Below are 23,685 nucleotides of genomic sequence, written 5' to 3'. Positions count from 1 at the left end.
TGGGGTGGGGTGTTCAAGGGCTAACAGATCACTAATCAGGCCTGGGGCACAGCCCTCACTGTTTCTCTTGGAAAACGCCTACTTTCTACCCAGAAATTTCTAGAACCCAGGCCAAAGGTAAGTTGCGAAGGAAACTGCCTGGCACGCATACCCAGGAGTAACGTCTTCTATTTTATTCAATAGTTTCAAATTGCCTTTTCCAGGCAAGGCTGATTAAAGTACAAGTTTCAAGTTAATTTTTTTGCCCTTGCTTTCATGGTGAGTGAACAGGCTTCCCAACCCTCCAGAGCGTTCTTGTAACCATCTAAAGGAGTGTTTTGCAGTTACACAGACTTGGGTTCGAATCACGACTTGTTGATCCTTAGGTGTACTTTCATCATTGATTGTATCTGGCAGGAGTCACACTTTTCTTATCTATCAGAAAATGGAGATACCTTCCCTTTCTTCCCAACACTGTGATGGGAAAACAACTTTTTGCGCATTTTGAAGCCACTTAAGCGTTATACAAAATGGCTGTTATTACTGGGATCTCCAAATTGATTCTGTGGTGGGCCTTCAAGAAAATAAAAAGTAGCTCCGTATCAGTCAAGGGCAGAGGCCGGGAACTCCTGATGTAGAATCTGCGAGTGCAATGTCACCGGAAGGGCTGGGGGCAACAGGATGAGAACTCAACGCCGGACTAGATTATGACCAAAGGGTCTGGCAAACATCATCTATGCTTTGTTTCAGGTCAAACGTCACAATTCACAAGCCCTCACAGGGGTGACCAAAAGGTATCCCTGAAAGAGGATGAAGTGAAAACCGAGAGGCCGGGAGGGAAAGGGTCCGTGGGTGTTACTGGGGGAGGATCGTTAGAATCAGTGAGAGTGCGAGAGCGCAGGGGAGGCGGGTGGCCGGAGGGACGGTGCGTCGGGAGAAGCGAAAATGCAGCTGCAAGAAGGAGCTCGCTATCCTAAGTGAAAGTGCGGCCCAGTGAAATGGGCAAGGCAGAATTTCGGTTCCTGCCGGGCCACTCCCGACTGTACTTCCGCTCTCAGACGCCTCGGGCTCCTCGCCCCGCCCCCAGCGGGGGGCCTCAGGCTGTACCATTTTGGCCTTTTAGGGGTGAAACTGAATAATCGGCTAGGCCTCCCGAGGGAATCTGTGGTAGCCACCAGAAAAATAAGATTGTGTATTATGAGTTGCACATTTATGACCAATCTTCTCCCTCTTCGTCTGCTCGGATCCCATATATTTCCTGGAGCTTGGTAGGCGCCCCATCGTGCTTCCCCCTTTCTTTTTCCACATTTGGTACATTCCCCTGCGGTACGTAGGCGGGGAGGCGTACATAAACCTCGACGAAGAAGGCGGGGCCGCTCAGTTCTCGAGGCGTCGGTGCTCTGTAGTGTTGGAATTGTGTTGCTTGTCGGGCCGTTTGCGCGTGCGCGGACATGGCCTCAAACGGTAGGTAAGGGCGCGTGGCGGGGGTGGCATGCTAGCCTGGGAGTTCGTTCCTTTCTTGCTGGGCCTTAGTTTTTTTCTGGGACCGGGATGGCGATCGCGTGTGGTGGGGTCGTCTCTACGGACCATTCCGGCGGGAAGCAGCTGAAAGGGTGGAAGGTGAGGGCTGATGTCGCCATTTTGTTTCTCTTCCCTGGCGCTTCTCGCGCAGGGCAGGAGATATTTCCTAACATTTCTTTACTTGAGGTGGGGAATGGAAGGGGACGTTTCTCTGCGTTTTGGAGCGTGAGCCAAGGTGGAAGTGCTTAGTCTCCATAGCCTTCCTTCCTTTCCCTCGCTCCCAGCCTCGCATTTGGGCCCGCTTTGTCGCAGTACTGCATCCGGGTACTCCGCGCGCGCACGCGCTCTTCTGGCCCCTCCCCTTCCTCGCGGCGCGTACTCCTGCCCGCCTCGTGCTGGCCCCGTTTTTTGTCGCGAGACCCTCCGCGGGAGACCCCGCAGTGCGCGTCCGGTGTGGGCTTTGCCCTCCCAGGCCCCTGGGGAGGGGGTGGAACCGCCCAGTTCCCGCCTGGGTTGCCACGCGGCCGGGGGCGGAGGCTCGGCGCTTAGGCCGCGCGCCCGCTTAACGGTCTGTGGGAGGGGGCAGCATGGGGGCTTGACCAACGGACTACGGAATCTGGCCCGACATTTTTCCCGCCTAAATTCCTTTTCTCTGAGATGGGGATGGAAAGGAACATCCGCCCCTAGCCACACCTCTTTCTTCCTTTCTCAGCGAGGGAAGCACCTCATTTCCTGTCCTAAGCAGTTGAGTCGATTTGGATACTGTACCTTTACTGTGGCGTTTTAAAAGCGCTCTCACTAGCTTGGGTTCGCCGAATTTTTTCTGCAGCTCCCTGGAAAGCAGAGTAGATGAGAAAACGGACGCCATTGGGCGCCTCAGGCCTGAGTCTTGCCTTTTGAGCAAGCTTCTCGAAGGCCGATCTCTCTCTCATTTGGTATCAAAGGGGATCGCTTTTGTTTTCTTGACTGCGCTAAAACCCCAATTTTGCCATTCTCAATGATTGGCCAGAGGGCGAAAATGGTCTCTATTGAACACGTTCTTGTTCTTTGGATCTCAGTTGAGAGAATGGAGGTTGCTTCCTCGGGCTTGAATTCAAACCTGCCCCAGGTAGCTCTGTGACCCTTGGCAGGTTATCATATCTTGAGTTGTGGGTAGTTGTGAAAATGAATTTTGTATGTAAAATGTTTTAGTGCAGTTTCTGAACTGAATTAAGTTTGCAGAAAATTGTAACTTGATCCTGGAATTTTTTCTTGCGTAGTGGATTAAGACTCCTTGGTCTTCGCATAAACACACTTTTTTGGCATGACCATCTTTCTTTGATGATCATCTACCAGCTTACCTTTCCTTCCTTCCAACTAATGTCTTATAGGGGAAAATTTATGGCCTTTTTTGCACCATAGTTTTTGCTCATTTTCTTGATTTGGAGGCCCCAAGTGCTGGAGTTAAGGGAATTTAGGGCTCTGTCACACTCTCAGGGAAGACTGGCTGAAGGTAATGTGAATCTTTTTTTTTTTTTTTGCAGACTATACTCAACAAGCAACGCAAAGGTGAGTGTCAATTCTGGACAGTTCGTTGAGGGCAGGGTGGCAGAGGTGTATTTTTCTCATTGTATTTGTTTTTGCTTTGTTTTGCACCCAGCTACGGGGCCTACCCCACCCAGCCTGGGCAGGGCTACTCCCAGCAGAGCAGTCAACCCTATGGACAGCAGAGTTATGGTGGTTATGGCCAGTCGGCAGACACTTCAGGATATGGCCAAAGCAGCTATGGTGGTTCTTATGGGCAGACCCAGAACAGTGAGTCTTTTAGTGGGTCACCTCACCTGTCCCTGCTCTTTCTGAATGTTGCCTTTCTTTTAAATCGCAGTAGTGCTAAAATGTTAGTGCCATTTGTTCCATGTTTCTTTTCTCTTATCCGGTCTATAACTTATAACTTCTTAGAAACTTTTGAAAGTAAAAACTTTTGTTTTAAACAAAAATGCTTAATGTTGCTTTGTAATTCTATGCATTCCTTTTTCTTCGACTGTTTTTTCTATTTATGTTGTACTTTTTCCCATTTTCAGCATGAAAGTAAAATAAGAGGGGAGTGTGTCACCTAAAGAAAAACAATTTTAGGTTTGGTACTTAATAGGGAGGAAATGGCTTGCTTGAAGGTGTTTTAAGTTAGGCTCTCAAACTTCATGTGATACGGTAGGAGTTGAAATTTGCCCTGGGGCCTTTAAGCATATAACTTTCGTTGCTCATACATTAAAATGCTGTTACTAAGTAGGATTCGTGTGGGCTTAAATTAGATCATGATCCTGAAGACTGGGTTTTGGGAGGCTGAGATATACTGTCCTAAGGAGTTGGTACCTTAGCCTTAGAGTAGAAGAGAAGGGTAACTTGTATTAGGAAGAACGAAGTGGCTTTTTTCCAACCTCTTCTTTGCCCATTCCTCTCATAGCATTTGTGGCTCCCTTTTTCTTTGCCTTGTAGCAGGTTATGGCACCCAGTCAACTCCCCAGGGATATGGCTCAACTGGTGGCTATGGCAGTGGACAGAGTTCCCAATCGTCTTATGGGCAGCAGTCCTCCTACCCCGGCTATGGGCAGCAGCCAGCTCCCAGCAGCACTTCTGGAAGGTAAGGAGGGGTTGGGGGAAGACCTGGAAGATTGGGGCTGAATTGGTAAGGAGTGATAATGAAACAATTAAAAGAAATGGGAAGTGCTAAAAGTGAAGGAAAGTTTTGGGTATTATGACATTTTCGTTTTGGTTTTTTCCTTTCCTTTAGCTATGGCGGCAGTTCTCAGAGCAGCAGTTATGGACAGCCCCCGAGTGGGGGCTATGGGCAACAGTCCAGCTATGGTGGACAGCAGCAAAGCTATGGACAGCAGCAAAGCTCCTACAATCCTCCCCAGGGCTATGGACAGCAGAGCCAGTACAACAGTAGCAGTGGGGGCGGCGGGGGTGGTGGAGGTGAGATGATGTATTTAGCTTTATGTATATTTTTTGAGAGTTGGTTGTTACCTTAAAATGTTTCTTAGAAATCCTATTTTTTGTTCCCTAGCTATCTTCTGCTCATTGTCCTTTATCCCTGTTGAATTTGGGGCTACTTTGCAGCCTTTTTTTTTTTAAGCGTCCCTTTTCTTGACAGGTAACTATGGACAAGATCAGTCACCCATGAGTGGTGGTGGCGGCGGCGGTTATGGCAGTCAGGACCAGAGTGGTGGTGGCGGTGGCTATGGAGGAGGCCAACAGGACCGTGGGGGCCGTGGCCGGGGCGGCGGCGGCGGTGGTGGTGGTTACAACCGTAGCAGTGGTGGCTATGAACCCAGAGGTCGTGGAGGTGGACGTGGAGGCAGAGGCGGCATGGGGTAGGTGTTTCATGAGCCAGGGAGTATTTTCAGTGGGAAGTTTGGAGGGTTGCATGAATATCCCTTTAAGTCCAGGCTCTAGTGCATGGTTAGTTTTTTTTTTTGTTACCTAGGGATTTTTGAGGGTTTTGATTTGGGGGCATGGCTGTTTTCCTCATACATACCCATATTATTTTTTTGAGAACTTGAGAGCCAGAATTCTAACCCACACCTCTGGGTAGAGATTATCAACACCTATATTTTCAGAGAAAAAAGAAAAAGTAGGTGTGTATGACTTGGAGTCAATGATGTTGTAGGCCAGAAACATGAAAGTAAAGGCTTCTTTCTCTGCAAGGCAACTGATGAGCCCTCTCTTCAGAGTTAGTGGGTAACTTGTTACTCATATTCCCATGTCTTCTTAGGGAGTTGGTAACGGTTAACCTGACTTCCGCTTCCAGGAATTGACTGCTCTTCCTGAATTCTGTAGTCGTTTGAATCCACGAGCTTGATTTGCACTAATTTGGCAGTAATGATTTTGTGTGTGACTTGGTTTATGGAATTATCTGAATGAACTGTACAGGCCTTTTGGACAAAATATGCTTGACAGTGGTATCCCGCATATTTGCTCCACTGTCCCACTTCCCCTGGCTACTTAAAAAAAATCAGCTTGCCCAACTGGACCTTTCCTCCACCTCCCGCTGTAGTTGATTTGAAGGAAAACCTTAGATTTGATGTTAAAGCAACTGTCAAATCTGTTGGTAAATATGATCTGAAGGACCTTACTTTCTTTGTCTCCCTTGAAAAGGGGAGGAAGTTCAGTGTGTTACTCTTTTTTTTTTTAATTGGGTTTTTTAAATGAGTTTGCATCTGGTAAGTATTCAGAGGTGGGCGGGGGCAATCTAAAAAGCCATACAAAAGGAAAACTCTGTGTTTAATGCAAAACTTTAAAAAGAAAAACAACTGTTATGTGACTGTTAACTTGCTCTGCATTTTATGTGCCACAGGTATGAAAGGTGACATTGCAAAATACTCCGCTCTTCTCGCAGTGTAGAAGGGGTGACCCCGGGGGTGGGGGGAGATGAATAAAACAGCTCAGTAGTTAGGGTAGGGCTTAGCTAAGTTTGTCTTGCTTTAAGGGGAAATTGCCTTTGGTTTTGACTTTTTATGCAATGGGGTTGGGTCTGCTTGCTGCTTTCAAAGCAAAAACCACAAAAATGTGTTCAGGGCTACCCCAGCCTGGTGTGAAATGTCTTCTGGGTAAATTGGGGGTAGAATTTTTATACCAACTATTGGGTTGTCATCACCCACGACAAGAGGAAAAAAAACATCTGCACATCGGAAGAACGACCAAGAAAAATGGGTCATTTTTTTTTTCTAGAGGAAATATTATAAAACCTTTTCAAGCAAAATCCTCAAAAACTGTGTCTGAGAAATTGCACACGTGTGTGTGACATGCTCAAAGGTCAGGCAAGGGGTGGTCAGGAAGGAATGTACTTTAGTAGCTACTTGTATCTTTTTCCCAAAACCTACCCGTGTTTGGGGAACGTTAAAAAAAAAATACACCCTTTTGTAGCCGTTGGAAGCTTCATGTCCTTTCTTCTAACTTGTCTTCTCCAGCGGAAGTGATCGTGGTGGCTTCAATAAATTTGGTGGTAAGTGAACAGAGTTTCCAAAATTCCCAACTCCCAGCAATGCTTTGTCTGATTGTTCATTTGCAGATGTCTTAGCGTGTTTTAAGTGGCAAAGGTTTTGAAGTGTCCAGAACCACCTCCAGAAAGGGGTGGGATAGAATGTTACCTGCTGCCAGATGTGTGCTAACCTGGAGGCAGACAAGCGTAAGACTCAGTAGTCATCTGGTACCAAATTGGTTTGATCCAGGTTAATAGGTGTTTGGTAGGCCTCTGACAGGGGTGTTGCCACACCTGGCACTTAGTGACAACCATCATGAGAAACTGGAGAGTGTGTGCTGGAACACATGGTGCCAATTTGGCTTTAGGATCCTTTTGATCAGTGTGTCCAAGGTTAGTGTGTGTGTGTAACAACCTCCATATGTTTTAATTCTGGGAGAGGGACGAGAAAAATTTGCCCTACTCCGAGGATGATGAAGTTGGTATATATATATATTATTCTGAGTGGTGTCAATGCAATTTTATTTATATCTATTTAAACTCAAATGGGAAAATAGAAACTAGCTCTGGGAAGGAAGGTGTGGATCACAAGAAAGGTTGGGAGCATGTGGCTCATGGGAAATAACAGCACAAACTGAATTCATGGAAATAAGTGGCAAATTTGAGAAGTCTCCCAGTAAGCTGGAACTTTTCTGGTTTGGTTAACTAACACAAGGTTTCTTGATTGCTCGACATTTATAAAGCCAAAGGCTTGGGTTCATGATTTAGGTGTCATTGTGTGTGGGTACAATATTTATACATGGCGAATTCAGATAAACATTGGTCAAAGATGGTCTCCGGAAAAAAATAGAGGCTGCATTATGGAAATAAGATTTCTGGTTTATTCCCTGGGACTTTCTTTAAAAATACAATAGCTGTTATGTATATTTTTATTTTCATGTGGTTTTGGGGAATCTTAACGTGCTTTTAAGAGAATGGTTTCTAAAGATGAAATTAAAAATTGTTCCACAAGGGATAAGTGTCTTGATGTAAAACTTTGGAGAAACTGGTTGGAGAAACTGGATGGATGCACATCACATTACTGGTGGCTGGTGGTGAGCCCCTCTCTCTGGGGTGAGAGTACAGGGCCAAGCTATGAATTGGTTCTTTAACATCAATGGGTCTCCCGCCCGTCCCTCCCCCGCCTGTGCTTAGGACATTTCCTAGCCTGAGCTGGGGGAGGCAGCATTTTCTGGAGTGTGGAGTTGTCCCTGTGTGGACTCAGGTTACAGATCTTAAGGGGCCTGTCTTACCCGGCCCTTCCTAGGTTTTTCTCCTGGGCAGACAACCCAGGACAGGGTTTGAAGTGAGGCTGTGAGCACTTGATATTTTGCTAGAGTTGGGATTTGGAATTATTTTTCCCCCCCCATCTATCCTTCTGTTGCTAACGGGCTCCTTTTTCCTTGTTTTTTTTTCCTCCCCATGTTACTTTAGGCCCTCGGGACCAAGGATCACGTCATGACTCTGGTGAGTTCATAAGTGGCAAAAAAAGAGCAGCTAAAGTGGGATCAGGGTGTCTGAAGGTTTTCTGAAACTAAAGCATAAGGAATCTGAAAAAAGGCAGGGTAGGGAAATGAAGGGAGGGAAGTTTAGGTGTAACTGTAGTTAGCAGTGGGAAAGTATATCTAACCACCTGGCTAATGGGTTTCTTAGCAGTTTAGTAGGGCTGGGAGGGGCCCAGGTGTCTTTCTGACAAGGTCCCAGATGAAACTGATGCTGCTTGTTTGAACCCCATTCCAGAAATTCTGGTTTATAAGGAGTGTGTTGTTGTTTTCTCATTTAGATTATAACTAAATCAGTGAATAAAATAGAAAATACTAGGTTATATAAGGGGAAAATTTAGTGAAGCTCTTGTTTTGTCTGTGTACCAGATTTTAGTGTGTAGTTTGCTTTGAGGTCTTCAATGGAAAGTTGATGAACACTGTTGGTATGCTTCGTTCGTTGTGTGATATTGGGTGATTAACAGTCCTAGGACCTGGTATCCATAATGGGCATTAATGTTTCAGACAGTAATCATAAAACTAAAATAGATGAAGTGGCTGGCATTCTGTATTCATTCAAATACTGAAATAGGAGTGTGGGCTTTTGCCTCTCTGACTGATATTAAGTACTTGAGAGTTTATTTCTGTGGAATCTTAATACAAAGTTTATTGACTTTTTTCTTGCCTTATTTCTCCAAATTTTTGTTTTCCTGTGTTCAACAAGCAGAACAAGATAATTCAGACAACAACACCATCTTTGTGCAAGGTTTGGGCGAAAATGTTACAATTGAGTCTGTGGCTGATTACTTCAAGCAGATTGGTATTATTAAGGTACTTGGGGAATAGAGTGGGGTCGCTCTGTCAGTGTTGGAAGCTTTTGAATTTCACAAATTAATAAAAACAAAGTTAATTGTTGCCTGCTTAATTTGTTGAGGAAAGAACATTACTTACCATTGTCTAAAAGAAACTGCATTTTAACACAAAAAGACATGATTGATAAAGGGAATATTTTAAGTTTGAATTTGCAGTCTATATGATAGTACGTCTTGTCTTCCAGTATTGAAGTGAGAAAGAAGCTGTTGTAGGCTGTAGCTTTAATACAGGGTACACGTGAGGGGCTGAAACAGAACTGAGAGGAAGGGAGCTGAAGTTTGGGAAGAACAGATCTCAGGATCTGGAGGAAGAAGGGAGAAGGTACATAGTGCTGTATTGTAATATTGATGTAATCTCATGTGCTATTTTTCAGACAAATAAGAAAACCGGGCAGCCAATGATTAATCTGTACACAGACAGGGAAACAGGCAAGCTGAAGGGAGAAGCAACCGTCTCATTTGATGACCCTCCTTCTGCTAAAGCTGCCATTGACTGGTTTGATGGTATGTATGGGAAGGCTGTAGGGAGGAAGGGACTGGGTAGCTAGTTGTAGGTAAACATCTTGAAGACAATTTTGTGCCTTCCAACACTTAAAACGTTATTGCTCTGTCACTATTTGTTTTAAGAGGACAGAACCTGTTCTTTGTTGCACCAAGTGGTGGTGTTTTTTTAAATCTAATTTTATACTTCTATTTAGGTAAAGAATTCTCTGGAAATCCCATCAAGGTTTCCTTTGCTACTCGGCGAGCAGACTTCAATCGGGGTGGTGGCAATGGCCGTGGAGGCCGAGGGCGGGGAGGTAAGAAGTTACTTCTGATGGTGGTATAGTGGAGTTGGGGGGAGGGGCAGGATGGGGTAAGGGCTTGCATGGAAAGGAAGTAGAAATCAATCAAACTTGGGTGGAGAACAGACCCATCTTCATTGTATGTAGGACCCATGGGTCGCGGAGGCTATGGAGGTGGTGGCAGTGGTGGCGGTGGCCGCGGAGGATTCCCCAGTGGAGGTGGTGGTGGTGGAGGACAGCAACGAGCTGGGGACTGGAAGTGTCCTAATCCGTGAGTGGAACTTTTCTTCTGTCTTCTTACTCCCCTCATCTTAAACCTTGAATCCTTTGATATTTGAAATGTGTGTCCTTTGCTACTAAGGTAGAGTTGTATGTGTTTAACAGACTAATCATCAAAGGTACCCACTGTTCCACTGTTGGGCTGATTTAGCTGAGAGCTTATCTAAGTGAGAGAGTGGGAAAGGTAGCAGAGTAGCTTCAATAATTGCAGTTTCTGTTCCGGTCTCTGCTTCTGAGAAGCTATCCACTTTGTCTATCTGAGGCCTCAGTTTCCTCATTTTGAGGTGTGAAGAATTAAACTGTCTTTCTGATTACTAGATTCAAGAAGCTCCTAATTCTAGGCCTTGCCTGCTTTTCCTGTCTTATTTTTCCTCAGGACATGTGAGAACATGAACTTCTCTTGGAGGAATGAATGCAACCAGTGTAAGGCACCAAAACCTGAGGGCCCAGGAGGGGGTCCAGGAGGCTCTCACATGGGTAAGGGGCCGGGCTAGTGATGAGGTATCCTTAATCTTTTAAGTAGGGAGGCTTAGGGGGAAGGTGGGATTTTGGGGGGCGATATGGGTACACATAAACCCCATTTTTTTTGTTTTTTTGTCCTAGGGGGTAACTATGGAGATGATCGTCGTGGTGGCAGAGGAGGCTATGATCGGGGCGGCTACCGAGGCCGCGGTGGGGACCGTGGGGGCTTCCGTGGGGGCCGGGGTGGTGGAGACAGAGGTGGCTTTGGTCCTGGAAAGATGGATTCGAGGTGAGTTAAGACTTTAAATTGAAATAAAAGTTGAACAGAGGTAATGGGATAATGAGGTTAAGAACGTGGTTTCATTTTGAGGGCTAGGTTGGAAAGCTGTGAAGATGGTAACCATGGTAGGTAGAGAAGAGGGAGGGAAGGGAGATTGTTTTGGGGAAACTACCTACCTGTGGATTTACCCTGCAAGGGTGAGGGAGACAGTTCTTGGAGTTGGGTAGGGGGGGCAGATAAGCTGTCTGGCAAGGGGGTGTGGTAATAACTCAGTCCTTATGGCTGTTCTTTTCTTTCAGGGGGGAGCACAGACAGGATCGCAGGGAGAGGCCGTATTAGCCTGGATTCCGAGGCTCTCTGGAACAGCTTTTCTTCCTGTATACCCAGCGTTACCCTCTTTATTTTGTAACCTTCCAGTTCCTGATCCACCTATGGGTTTTTTGTGTCGGACTATGTAATTGTAACCATACTTCTGGTTCCCATTAAAAACCATTGTTTTAGTTAAACTTGGTTCCTCTCCTCCTTTCACTCTTGGAGGATTGAGGTCTGGGTCAAGAATCTTTCAGATCATCCTGTCTGGCAGAAACTGTAATAATAATGTGGAGGGGAAAGTGTTTGATACTTGGTCCAGGGGGGAAAAAGATTTAAGTTGATATCTCTGAAAGTGGAAATTGAACAATTTTATTATTTTTTTGGATATACAAAAGGGATAAATGAAAAGGATATCTTGTTTCCCAACTGGGAGTTTTTCTTTTACCATTTTTATATAGTATTGATTTTAGTGAATTAACTATTTCTAGCAGTTTTGTTGTACAAAATCTTTGGCAAAAGTTTAAACAACTTAGGTTTGGCTTTGTGTCATTATTCAAACCTGAGCAAACAGGAAGTACACAGCCAAAGAGGTCTTTTAGGAGTGTTGGAGATAACGAGTCTGGCCAGTGGTAGTTACAAGCATACTAGACTCAGACTTTTTTCAGCTCAAAGACTTTTCAACTGAGATTTGGAAACTTACCCATACTTGACAATTGTTTAGTATGAATTTTAGTCACATGGAACTGATGAACAAAAATGAGCTGGTCATGTGACTAGACAAGTCTGTAGTGACAGTTCTCAAGATAAACCATTAGAAGCTTAGCTTGCAAATGCTTGGGACCACCCATAGTTGGAAAGTGCTTGCCTCTTAAAATTTTCATGTATGCTGAAGTTCCCTAGAGAACTTGACCCTCGGATCTTTGGTGATTTGAGGCAGGCAACTATGGTGTTAAAAAGGAGTAGTTACTTTACTTGCCAATGGGAGTGGGGATGCTTGAGCCAGGAGATGGAGAGTGGTGGAGATACTTCCACATAAAGCTTTGACTTGACTCATTAAGCTTGGTACACACAAGACTCTCAGGTTTAAGTCCAGGGGCCTTGATCCCCTCCTGCCGAGAGACTAAAGGAGATTGAAGCTGCTTGTAGACCTGATTACTGGGATTGTTATGTCAGGTACTTAAAGGGCTCTAGTGATTGCCTTTAAAGGAAATGGTCTGGTGACTGATGTAGTGGGTACATCAGTTGGGTGGGGTGGGGATTCTTTCCAGGAGAATGAATAAAGACAAGTAGCCTGGGATGTCTTGGTGTCTGAGAAGTCTTGTGTGAAAAATGAGACCTGGGGTTTGTACTTTGGACCTTGTGTTTGCTGTATCTCCTAATAATGGCCAGGAGTTTCAAAAGTTTTAAGAATTTTGGACATGTTTATTCAAAATAACGCATTCTCGAAGTACTAGGTGGGTGGCTTTTGTGAGTTTGAGACTGAGACAGGCAAAGAGAATGGTGTATTGTGGGTGGAGAGACTAGTATTGGAGTCATTTGCCTAGTCCTTTGATTTAGTTCTAGGGGTCAGAGGCTATGGCAGTGTTGCCATCACGTCCTAGGCCTGCCTGGGTTTCAGTAAGTTGGATGTAGGGCTGAGTGAATGAGTTGGGTCTAGAGTCCTTAAACCTAGAATGAACCCCAGTGAGGCCCAAGATGTTCATGCTCCTTTTCATCTTGAGACATTTCTTCCCATCTTCAGTTTTTTACCTCCATGGTGGGATCTGTTAACAGATGTCACGCCCTGTACTAGTTTATAGGAGAAAATAAACTCTGTAATGTGGGATCCCATTTGCAACTACACTCACTCCAAGCTCCCAACTCCCTATCCTAGTTTTGGTCCCTCAGTACCTGGGAAACTTTTTCCCTATTTATCTTTGTTATTTGAAATAATCTTAGATTTAGGAAAGTTTCTAAAATGAAACGGAGTTCCCATGCACCATTTCCCCAGCAATTATTAGTTTTATTTAGCTAGCACAATTATAAAAACCCATTTTCATTTTCTGTACAATCTTAGTCACCTTTCTACGCCAAAAATCTTTTGTGGTGCTGGGGTGGTGAACTGAGAAAGTATGAAACCCTAAACTTGTCAGCAGTCTGGTTTAGGGCATTTTTGTTGAAGTTACTGGATCCTCGATGTTAGGGTGTTAGCAGTTAGAAGAGCTTTTGAAGATCATTGATTCTAAAATTCCCAAGTTCCCAGTATCCTTGATGCAGAAACAGGCCTGGAGGAAGGAAGCTGGTTATGAGTATAGGTTTGGGTCTGGAAGTGTGTTCTCTGCTGTTGGGAAAACTGAGCTCTTCGGCTTGATTTTAGCCCTACATCCTGGAGAGAGATTCCAGAGTGAAGACTCCTGTACTGGTAGAATAATGAGAACCTCCAGTGGGGGTGCTGGAGAATGAGGGAAGATCTTGTAGAAGAGGGGTTCTGCTGTACTCCCTTAAGGACTGGTATAGCGAGGAGCCAAGGGAGTGAACAGTCTGGAGTGGGTGTGGGAAAGATGACCTAAGCAGGAGAGCAGTTTTCTGGGTGCTGTCTGCCCGCATGCCCTTCACTGAGGGTGGCTGTGATACACAGTTGCACAGAAATCCTGTCGCTGTTTAATGTAGTGTCCTTAGGGGTTCAGGGACCTCGCTGATCCTAGACTGACAGGGTTTTTTCTGCTATTTTTTCCAGAGAAGGGACAAAACTCGCCCCTATGAAACACTGTCTCTGAGTAAAAAACAGTGTCACCATATATAGGGTGACCTCTGCAAACCTCCATCTGGATGTTTACCATGCCTCTGCCGATTTCTGAGATGCCTGGAGCCAACTCTCTATAGCAGTATATCTAAGTTGAATATACATACGGATCACTTGGTACTTTTGTTCTAAATGCAGATTCTGATTTAGTGAGAGGGATGGGTCTCAAGATTTTACATTTACAGGCTTCCTGGTAATGTTGATGCTGCTGGTTCAACACCACCCCTTCTGGAACAAGGCTCTTAGGGCTTGGGAGAGATTTAATTTTCTGTTCATTTCCTCCATCTTACCCCTGAAGGGGAACTTGACTTTCTATGAAAGCAATACTCAAGAAAGGTCATTTAGGGGAGGCTGGGTCCTGTGTATGAATTTTTCCAGCCAGCATTGGCTTCATTTCTTTTTCTTGGTCTTGTCAAGCTCAGATGGGAGGTTTGAGTCAAATGTTTTATCATTTCAGATGCTATTCTAAGCCATTGGGGAGAGCTAGGAATGAGAACACCCCATGGATATAGCTGCTAACACTACTTGTATGGGTTATTTCCTGTCAGGTGATGAGCTGTGTCCTATTATCCCCACTTAATAGATGGGGAAGCTGAGGCACAAATGCCTAATCTCTCAGCTGGGTGGAGCTGGGATTTGAATTTATATTCTTTGGATGTGGAACTTCTGCCCTTGCCCACTCACTGTGTTATGCTCTTAAGAGCTCACATAAAGTGAGGACACAGGGTAAATCTCTTGAGTTCTGCTCCAAAAGAAGCCTCCAAGAGATTTTTTTCCCTTAGGAAAACTCTTAGAACCATTTTGGGCCTCAGTTTGCACTGGTTTTGTAGGAGTCCTGGCATGCATGTCAGTATGTTAACCTCTGGCCCCATGTCATGAGATTTGTTAGGTCCCAGTGAAGCTTTATTTTTAAAACTCTGCTACACACTAGTGACACATAGGAACTGTATCATTTTATTGATCATTCTTTACATGCATAACAGGTGTACAGACGTTGAAAAGATGTGTTTTTATGGGGCTGAGTCTGGTGTCCTTCGTGAAAGACTGACCATATTATTTGCCATAGACACTCTGGAAAGTGCTTCTGGGACACCTGTTGGGACAGGTCAAAGATTTCAAGATTTGCAGAGCTAAGGGACCAGCATGAACCAGGGCATGGGGATGAGCAAATACTGTTGCTGGGACTGCAGGGTATGGGGAGGATGTGGGGAGGAGAGGTTGGAAGAGGGTCGTTAAGGGCCAGGCTGGAGGGAAAGTTTGTGTCCTGTTGTCCTGAGGGACCCTAATTCATTTAATGAGTTTTGATCGCTTAGGCCCTTGTAGGTATTCCAGAGGTGTAAGCAAGGTGGGTGCAGTGAAGTTGAAAAGGAAAGTGGTAGTGTTAAGTTGGAAAGCAAGATGTGGCTAGAACTGGGCTTTATGGAGGATGCCAGGTTACTTCTGGGTCTCTGATTACGCTGTTGTTGCCATAGATCTAAAATTTTTAAGTTTTAGAAATAGGCGGAGTCCTTGGAACATAAAGTGAACATATCTTGAATGGGGTGGGAGGTGTTTTGAGTGACTCAAGACTGCCTAGGAGAAGAGGGCTGGCTAAACAAGGAATGACCCTGTAGGATGCCGAGTGCTGGAGCTGATCCCCTATTGGGGAAGCTCAGCTTTGTTCCTGGACACTCAAATGGCATTAGGAGCTGTCATGTGGTTTCGACAGTGGCCACTTCTTAGCCTCTTTGCAGCGCCTTCTGTAGGAAGCTACTTGTTTCTCTTCATTTAGTTGATACACAATAGACTAACTGCCCCTGCACAGAATGAGACAACATGCAGCTTTGAAGAAGTGGTGGGGTCTTCAGGCACATTGCATTTGCTCATTTGGTGTGAACCAGGTGAAGGTGTGCAAGGCAAAGTCTTTGTACAGCTGCTTTCTTTGTGGGCTGATATATTGCGAAGGACACAGAGCCAAGCACCTTTGATCCTCACCTGAATCCCTTACCTTGTGTGATGATATTTAACTCCTAAGGTTAGGGTCCTGGTCCTCTTTGGTGTTTGCCTGTTGCTTTGCTCCCCTCACATACCCATCTCCATTCAAGGCCAGAAAGGGGTTGGATGCAAGCTACTCTAGATCCTGATCCCACAGAGCCTCCCACAAAGGCCCCTTATGTGCTGGTTCTTAGAATATTTGCCTTCTAGACAAAAATTACATTAATAGAAAAGTACGTCCTAAAAAGAAGAGTGAACTAGGCAGTCTATCACTTTCTGACTTTAAAACTTACTATAAAGCCACAGTGGTCAAAAACAGCATGGTACTAAAATTCAACTTCCCCAAGTGGAGATTCTTGATACTATCACAAGCGGTGGGGACAGTCAAAGCAATAGGCTGAGTCCCCAATCTTGGGGTTTGTTCATATGAAACTTAACCCCACAAAGGATAGGCTGAGCCTACATAAAATTAGGCCTTAGAGTCACCCCCAAGAGAACCCCTTGTTGCTCAGACATGGCCTGCCTCTCTTAGCCAACATGATAACATAAGCAAACTCACTGCCCTCCCCCTCTCTACGTGGGACATAACTCAGGGGTGTGGATCTTCCTGGCGACGTGGGACAGAAATCCTAGAATGAGCTGGGACTCGGCATCAAGGGATTGAGAAAACCTCAACCAAAAGGGGGAAGAGTGAAATGAGATGAAATGTCAATGGCTGAGAGATTCCAAATGGAGTTGAGAGGTTATCCTGGAGGTTATTCTTACACATTAGATACTACCTTTTTTAGTTAAGGTGTAATGGAGAGGATGGAGGTAACTGCCTGAAAATGTAGAGCTGTGTTTCAGTAGCCATGTTTCTTGAAGATGATTGTGTAATGATACAGCATTTGCAATGTGACTGTGTGTGAATACCTTATGTCTGATGCCCCTTTTATCTACCTTAGATGAGTAAAACACATGGATTAAAAATAATGGGGCAACAAATGTTAAAATAAATTTAGTAGATTGAAATGCTAGTGATTAATGAAAGGAAGGGACAAGGGGTGTGGTGTGTATGAATTTTCTAAGGACCTTCTACTTGACATTTTGAGAACATTCACAGTTTTACAATCAAATGGTATCTAAGTTTTTGATAATTAGAATTTAAGAACTTTGCTATCTGAATATGTAGATTTTTTCCTTGCCTTAATTTTAAGTTGGTTTATGAAACTTACTGTGCAAACACAGGCTTTACAATGATTGTATGGATACTTTATTTAAATATGCCTATGGTTAAGCTAACTAAGATATCCATTGTTGGTGGTTCTAAGTATATTGGTTTTTTTTTCTTAAATAAAAAATATTAAAAAAAAAAAGTACGGCTTCCCAAACCCATTTCCTGAAATTTTTGCTTTGCTGCAGGTGGTGTATTTTCTGGGCAGACGGGAACCTATAACCTCTTCCTCCTGGTTGGGGGGTGGGGGTGGAGAAAAGGGAGCAGTTAAGCACTGGAGTCTAGGGTCAGAAGGAGCCCTGGAACTACACTTTGTGACCTCTGTGCTGCATTTAGATAATACTCTCGGTGAAAATTACTTCAGTCTGGGAATTACTTCTCCCGCTGAAAAAGCTAAAGGTAGAGAAGCCATGTAGACTATAAATTCTTCCAAATCTGCACCGCATGGTTCCAGGCCCTTCTAAACATGCCCCCACCTTATCTTTTAGGCCTGGGCTACAGAGCTCATGAAACTGTAATCTCCAGGGCAGACTGGGGTGGCACTGGAGGGATCACCAAATGATGAATGAGGAGGAAATCTTCCCTGGTGACTGTGAGGCAGGCTAGGTGGAGCAGCATGATTAGTGGACTGATGTCCTAGGAACAGGCAATGAAACCAAGGCTTCACCTGAGCCTAGCCTTTGCAAATTCAGCTTTGCTGTTTCTACATATGCTTCTAGGAAGAAACACACAACAAATAGAAGCTGGTTTTGTATATATTGTGTATATTAAAAAAAACAGACTCAGGATGAGTTGGTTAGAATCACCTGAGGTTGGATGTGGGGCCGCTGCTGGGGAAGACATCTCAGCTCTGTTCCAGGTCGGCCACCAAGAAAGGCTGGGTATCCCTCAAGGCCTGGAGGAACAGGTCTTTGCAGGTCACGTTCCAGGCTGGAGCAAAGCTGAAGAGCTTCCTCATTTTCATTGGATTGGTGGACTCTGCTCGCACTGCCTGGTACTGCCCCTCACTCAGGACTCTCCCATACAGGGCATCCAGCATCCCGTCTACCTCTGTGACCCGTGAGATGAGGGCTGCCCGGTGCTGATCTATAAAGTGCAGTCCTGGAGGCGGGAGGGAGAGAGCAGGTGAGCCAGCACCCAGGCCAAGTGCCTGTCCCTGCCTAACTGCTTTCTTCAGAAATTCCTGAGAATACAACCGTAAGGGGTGGGGCTCAAGGGGGACAGCCTACCAGGACTCCGGAGATACTGGGATGGGTATAAACTTGTCTTTCTCCTTCCCACCAGGCTGGGCCCCAAGGGGCTGTGTGAGCGGGTGCGTGGAGAAAACTGGCCCCGCCTTGCTCTATGCTGTTGCTCCCGGCAGGGATGCAGGGGTGCGGTGGCTCAGAAGCAGGTGAGACTGGGAGTGGCGGGCTCACCTGGCTTGGCCTTCATCTGAGAAGGGGCCTGGATCCCGGCTGGCGCGGCAACAGAGCCTACAAGGAAATGAAACCCCCTTAGCCTCGCCGAAGTCGAGGCCCCTTGGGGATGAGAGTCAGGGTCAAGCGCAGGAAGCTTCCTTCGCTGCAAGAGGAGCCTTTTTCAGAGGGTAGGAGGAACAGAAAGCAAAAGTGCCCGAGGAGGGACAGACGTGTAGTTTCGGCAGGGGAGAAATAATCAGCGGGAGAAGATAGGAAGCCGGGAGAGGCCGGGGGCCCTGAAGGGGGCGCTCACTCTTGCCGGTCTTCTGCTGCAGCTCCTGTGCCGCCTCCTGCATGCCCATTTCGCGCAGCACGATCGCTGTGAGCTCGGCGCCGTACGCCTCCAGATAGAAGCTGACGAGCTTGTCGGTGAGGTCCACGGCGTCCATGGGCAGCAGCGTCCCACGCGGGATGCGCCCGTAGCCGTCACGCACCTCCACCGACAGCAGTTTCATCTTGAACTTCTTCAACTCCTCGGCGGTCAGGTTCTCCAGCGCCTCCAGGATGGCGTCGCGCGCGCGCCCCATGGCTCTGGGGTCTCTCGCCGCCGCCGCCGCCGGCGCTCACCCCTGCTGCTAGCCGCCGACGAGGAAGTCTGCTCCAGGGCGGGACGTAAGACTTCCTGCCTTCGCTCAGCTGGGGCCTCCGCCCTAGCCCGTAGCCCTCGGGCAAAGGGCTATCCCAATTACCCTGTTCGTGCCCGCCCACTGAGACCTCCAGACTTGGTCCCCTGGCCATCAGGGGGCGCCAGGATCCCGTTCTCCGGCTGGTCGGCGAGGTTGGACCCGGGAGCTCGGGCCGAAGAGGAGCTCGTGGATGGCACCTGTACCTCTGGGCTTGGAACCAGCTCGCATAGATGGGCATCTGGGCTCGCTGTCACTGAGTTTCTTGGCTTAACAAGGCTTAGAATCCGGGAATTCCAGAACCCTGAAATCTCCACGTTTCCCTGTACCTTAACATCTTCTCTGGAGGTGGGTCCCAGAATCTTAGAATCATAGAATCATAACAGCCAGAACCATGGTGCTCCCCAAATTCCACATACTAAGGAGCAGTGAGGTGTAAAATAAAAGGGTAGAGCAGATGCCTGCACTTCACCCTTCAGAACCTCAGTTTCTTCCTCTGTCAAGTGAGAATAATAACATAGCCGTTTAGCAAATATTCCAACATAACATGGGCTCTCTGAGGGCTCTCGAAACCGTGTTAAATGCTTCCTGGCTAACCCAGGAGCTGAGTTTGGGGGACAAGTGATGCCAAAAATTGCGTGTAATGGTTGAGAAAATTCTCAAAAGCCATGGAGGAGAGCCACTCTGGGATCAGGAGGGTTGGCCCAGGAGAGCAGGTGAAAAGTGGAGTGGATGCAGTGGAGCTGGTGCTATGAGCAATAGCATGGCAGGGAAGGCTTGCTGCCCTGGCCCCTGTGGACTTCCCCAGGCCTGTGTCGCAACTCATTCTCTCTTCTACCCTCCCTGAGTTCCAGCTACATCTGCCTCTCAGTTCCTCAAATCGAGGCTCCTTTGCCTCTCTGAGCCTTCACACATGCTGTTCCCCCCAACCTGGAACTCTCCTCCCACACTCTTCACTTGACAAACTCTTGAGACTTCAAGTCTCCAGGTAAATGTCACTTCCTCTGGGAGAGCAGGTTTAGGGTCCCTCTTAGACTAGTTCACCACCAGCATTGCTTATTTGTAGCGCCCATAGCGGGTGGACTTAAATTGTAATGAAATTGTTTGACATCTGCCTTTCCTGTCAGTCTGTAAATCATGCCTGTCCAGATCAGTGTTCTAGTAGGTGCTCCATAAACATTCGTGAAGTAAAGAATGGATGAATGGGCTTTGTAGCTCAGAGGAGACCAGTACCTGGAAGGAGTGCCTCACTTGCAAAATCTTCAGAGAGAGATCACTTCCAGGAACTGAAAGACCATGGACTTGAAGCCAACTAGTCCCTAGTTTGAATCCTGACTCTACTTCCTAGGTGAGAATTGGGAATCCTTTATATTTCCCTCTCAACTGGGTTGTAGCGATGTATTATTATTATAAATATATAATAATGTATTATATATTTATCTCTTTATTGGGCATCCGTTCTCCCACTAGAACCTAAGCTCCACGAGGGCAGGGACCTTGTCTGTCTTGTTCATTGCTGAATCCCCAGCATGAGCAGAGAACAGAGTAGGTATTCAGTAAAAATTTGTTGAGTGAAGGAACGAATGAGTCTGTGATGCCTATACTGCATGGCATATGCGAGAGCTCCCAGCAGGGTCGCAGGCCCCTGCTTTCCAACCTTGTCGGTGTTGCTCCACACAGGTTGGGCAGTGCTATGTGCTAACATCCTCACCATGGGTGGCACTTGTCCAACAGTCAGTGTCCCTTGGCTCATGTTTGTTATTGTGCCTCCTCTTCATTGATCTTCATCCTTCCAGAATCTTCAAATCATTTTGTACACTGCAGCCAGAAAGACACATCTTAACCCACATGTATGATCCTGCCCTTCCCTATTCAGTAAATATCCTGTGGCTCCGCAGTGCCCTCGGAATCAAGTCCATGGTCCTTGGCCTGGTCAAGTTCCCTGCAAACCTCAGCTGCACCTTGTGCCCTGTTGGTCTCTGTGCCTTTGCACTCTTGGCACCCGCTTTCTGCTTAGCCTCTTTTCCCACCTGGTCTGTTTGGTGAGTTTCTGCCAATCAGTCCTCTGACACTCACCTTTTCTAAGAAATAATAGAATAATTTGAGCCCCTCTTTAGGCCATTGTCCTGTACATGTATTATGTCTAAGCTTTTCAGCAATCCCTTTGAGATAGGGAATACTGAGATTGAGGGACTTGTTCAGTCACGTAGCTGGGGGTGGTATAGCCTCTGAGACTGTCCTTTGCAAAATGAATTATTCCTTGGCCATGTCCCCAGATGTCTCTATGTCACCTCTACCCCAGGCCTTATCACATAATGTGTCTATCTGCTTACCTGTTTCCCTTCGAGGGCAGAAACCAGGACCCTCCCTGGTCCATAGTATACAGTCCAGGGTGTGGCATGAGCCTGGCCTCAGTAAGCCTTTACAGAATGGCAGAAGAATCCTAGAATCTAGAATCATAGAAACCTGCACTTTTCATATTTTCTAGAATCCTAGAAACTCTAGGTGTTTGCTCCACGGAGTTTAAATAAAAATAAATAAAAAATAATGACCTAATTCAACCCCTACACAGAGCAGGGATCTCCGTCTCCAAGCAGCTATCTGACTGTATCTCTCAAACCCTTGGGGTGACCTCTAAGTAAAACCCTTAATATAAACCATCTCAACTGAATCTTTTGGGGGCTGCAGGAAATTGCACCCAAGGTTGCATGTGAGTGTGGGACGATGAGGAGGAGCAAGGGACATCCCGGCTTCCTGGGTGCGAGGGAAGTGAGGATGTGTGTTTTGATGGATGTGATACTGTGTCCTTCCCTTGGCCCTTCCTTTTGGGCCCAGGCTGCACCTGGTGACCGACCCAACTCCCACACATGTTGAGACTGAGACACTCGAGTTCTTGGCTGTGACTTTGTTCTGACATCCCCGCAGAGCAAGTGCTAGTGCTTTGGGGGTGACTTCACAGTGAGGCCAGGGTCTGGGGCTGGGGAACACATCCCTTCCTCTTGGAGAACTGGAGCCCTCAGTCCAGCAGCTGTTTCTGGCTGGAGCTCAGTGTTCTCAAGCAACACCTTTTGGCAGGTGGATGTGCTCTAGGAGCACATTGTAAGTGCTGAACTCAGATGAGTAGCGAAGGGAACAACGTTTCTGGAGAATCTGTTTATTCTAACATGGATATATTAAGGTTCTATATAAGGCCCATCTCTGGTGGGAGATAGTAATAATAGTAACGAGATTGTAATATAGTAATTATACTACCAAGAGCTCCTCTTTTTTGTATCTTGCTGTGTTCCAGGCACCGTACTAAGCACTTAGGCATAATCTTATTTAATTTTCCCAACAACCCCAAAGATACGTGACATATCCCCACCTTACAGAAGGGAAAACCGAGAGAGGTTTTCAGAAATTACTTTTGAGGCCTACACTGCTAGTAAATGATGAAACATGGATTTGAACCCACGTCCATTTGATGCCATGTCTTCTATACAGGAAATATATGCGTCCTACAGACTGTCCAAATATACTTGGGGGGCAGATATTGCATTAATAATTATTTATAATATTAAGTTCCTCCTGTTCACAGAACACTCTAGAATTTACAAGACACATTAAAAAGACTGGGTAATAGTGGGAAAAGCGGGCAATGAGTGGGAGTCTGATTCCAGACCCTCTTCTTCCTAGCTATGAGTTAGGGAAGCCCCGGCCCCTCTCTGAGTCTGGTTCTCTGATGATGGCCCCACCTCCCCCATCCATACAGAAGTCAGTGCCCCACAGAGGACCCAGGGTTCCCCAGGGAGGTGCAGGCTGAACCTGCTGGTTTCCACCTGAGGGAGGTGGGACATAGGAGCCACGGTAATCCCTCTTTCCCTGCCCCCCTCTTTTTGGGTGAAGCGCTCAGAGCCCTGAGCTTTGACCCCTGGCAGGAGAGAACCTTGAGAACGCCTCACCTGAGGCTCACCTTTACCTCCTGGACAGGAGCCAGAGTAGTTGGTGGAGGGCAGTGGCTTCTGGGTGTGATGCCCCCCTTCCCCCCAAAAGTGGTCTATGTTAATTCTAGAGCACAGGGGGGCCTAAGCACTTACTATTTACTGGTAAGCCTGCATAAGAAATCTGTCTTTGATCCAGAGCACCTCGTGTGCACATTCAGGATAAAATTAATACAAATGCATAGTAAAGCCCCAGTGGAGAGGCCAAGAGAACATCCATAGGACAGCTTAAGAGACCGAAGAGGAAACACCAACTCAGATCAAGAGAGACAGAGAGAGGCGGAGAGAGAAATGAGCAAACCCAGGTAAAGGCTGAGGGAAGCTGAGAGGATGAAAGCCAGACACTGAGTAGGCAAAAGAAGGACCGAGTCTCTGTGTTTATTCATTCAGATATTTATTGAGTACCTACTGTGTGCCACATAATTTATTCTAAGCTGGAGACCAGCAGTGAACAAGTTATATTCTGGTAGCCAATAAAGAAGTAAACTATATTGGATGTCATGTGCTGATAACTATTGGGAGAAACAGAAAACAGGAAAGAGAGATGCTGGGGAGATGCACAATTTGAGATCAGGAAGTTAGCAAAGGCCTGACTGAAAAGGTTATGTTAAGTCAAGATCTGAAGTGGGGGGAAGGGAGCCATGCAATATTTGGGGCAAGAGTGTTCAAGTCAGAGGGAGTGGCAG

At 46.3% G+C, this 23,685-nt stretch overlaps 2 protein-coding genes across 3 annotated transcripts; one reads left to right on the top strand and one right to left on the bottom strand.

The window, feature by feature from the left end:
- The first annotated feature begins 1,318 nt into the window (after positions 1 to 1,318).
- On the top strand, positions 1,319 to 11,161 carry FUS (FUS RNA binding protein). 2 transcript variants are annotated; one of them, XM_077141159.1, is made up of 15 exons: positions 1,319 to 1,443; positions 3,024 to 3,048; positions 3,140 to 3,294; positions 3,976 to 4,117; positions 4,268 to 4,452; positions 4,631 to 4,850; positions 6,447 to 6,481; positions 7,931 to 7,963; positions 8,705 to 8,808; positions 9,224 to 9,353; positions 9,548 to 9,649; positions 9,782 to 9,905; positions 10,290 to 10,390; positions 10,517 to 10,664; positions 10,955 to 11,161. In XM_077141159.1, the coding sequence occupies exons 1-15, from the start codon at positions 1,431 to 1,433 to the stop codon at positions 10,992 to 10,994; spliced, it is 1,557 nt and encodes a 518-aa protein (XP_076997274.1). In that variant the 5' UTR covers positions 1,319 to 1,430; the 3' UTR covers positions 10,995 to 11,161. The 2 variants fall into 2 exon arrangements, with proteins under 2 accessions (XP_076997274.1, XP_076997273.1); XM_077141158.1 differs by having other exon boundaries at positions 3,973 to 4,117.
- A 6,512-nt stretch (positions 11,162 to 17,673) lies between these two features.
- PYCARD (PYD and CARD domain containing) lies at positions 17,674 to 19,380 on the bottom strand. The gene is made up of 3 exons (XM_077141160.1): positions 18,650 to 19,380; positions 18,355 to 18,411; positions 17,674 to 18,037 (listed from the first exon to the last, which is right to left on the bottom strand). The coding sequence occupies exons 1-3, from the start codon at positions 18,921 to 18,923 to the stop codon at positions 17,781 to 17,783; spliced, it is 588 nt and encodes a 195-aa protein (XP_076997275.1). The 5' UTR covers positions 18,924 to 19,380; the 3' UTR covers positions 17,674 to 17,780.
- Between the last annotated feature and the right edge of the window lie 4,305 nt (positions 19,381 to 23,685).

This window comes from Tamandua tetradactyla, chromosome 23 (assembly GCF_023851605.1).
Source record: "Tamandua tetradactyla isolate mTamTet1 chromosome 23, mTamTet1.pri, whole genome shotgun sequence".
NCBI lineage: Eukaryota > Metazoa > Chordata > Mammalia > Pilosa > Myrmecophagidae > Tamandua > Tamandua tetradactyla.
Note: the sequence above shows the minus strand (reverse complement) of the source record. Positions and strands in the feature narration are given on the sequence as shown.

Bases quoted from the DNA above. Each gene is read 5' to 3' on its own strand.
- FUS (XM_077141158.1), top strand. The intron at 4,851-6,446 runs GTAGGTGTTTCA...TGTCTTCTCCAG, and splicing joins GGAGGCAGAGGCGGCATGGG to CGGAAGTGATCGTGGTGGCT. The intron at 10,391-10,516 runs GTAAGGGGCCGG...TTTTTGTCCTAG, and splicing joins TCCAGGAGGCTCTCACATGG to GGGGTAACTATGGAGATGAT.
- PYCARD (XM_077141160.1), bottom strand. From the start codon at position 18,923: ATGGGGCGCGCGCGCGACGCCATCCTGGAGGCGCTGGAGAACCTGACC. The intron at 18,412-18,649 runs GTGAGCGCCCCC...ATTTCCTTGTAG, and splicing joins GCAGCAGAAGACCGGCAAGA to GCTCTGTTGCCGCGCCAGCC. The intron at 18,038-18,354 runs GTGAGCCCGCCA...TCCCGCCTCCAG, and splicing joins TCAGATGAAGGCCAAGCCAG to GACTGCACTTTATAGATCAG.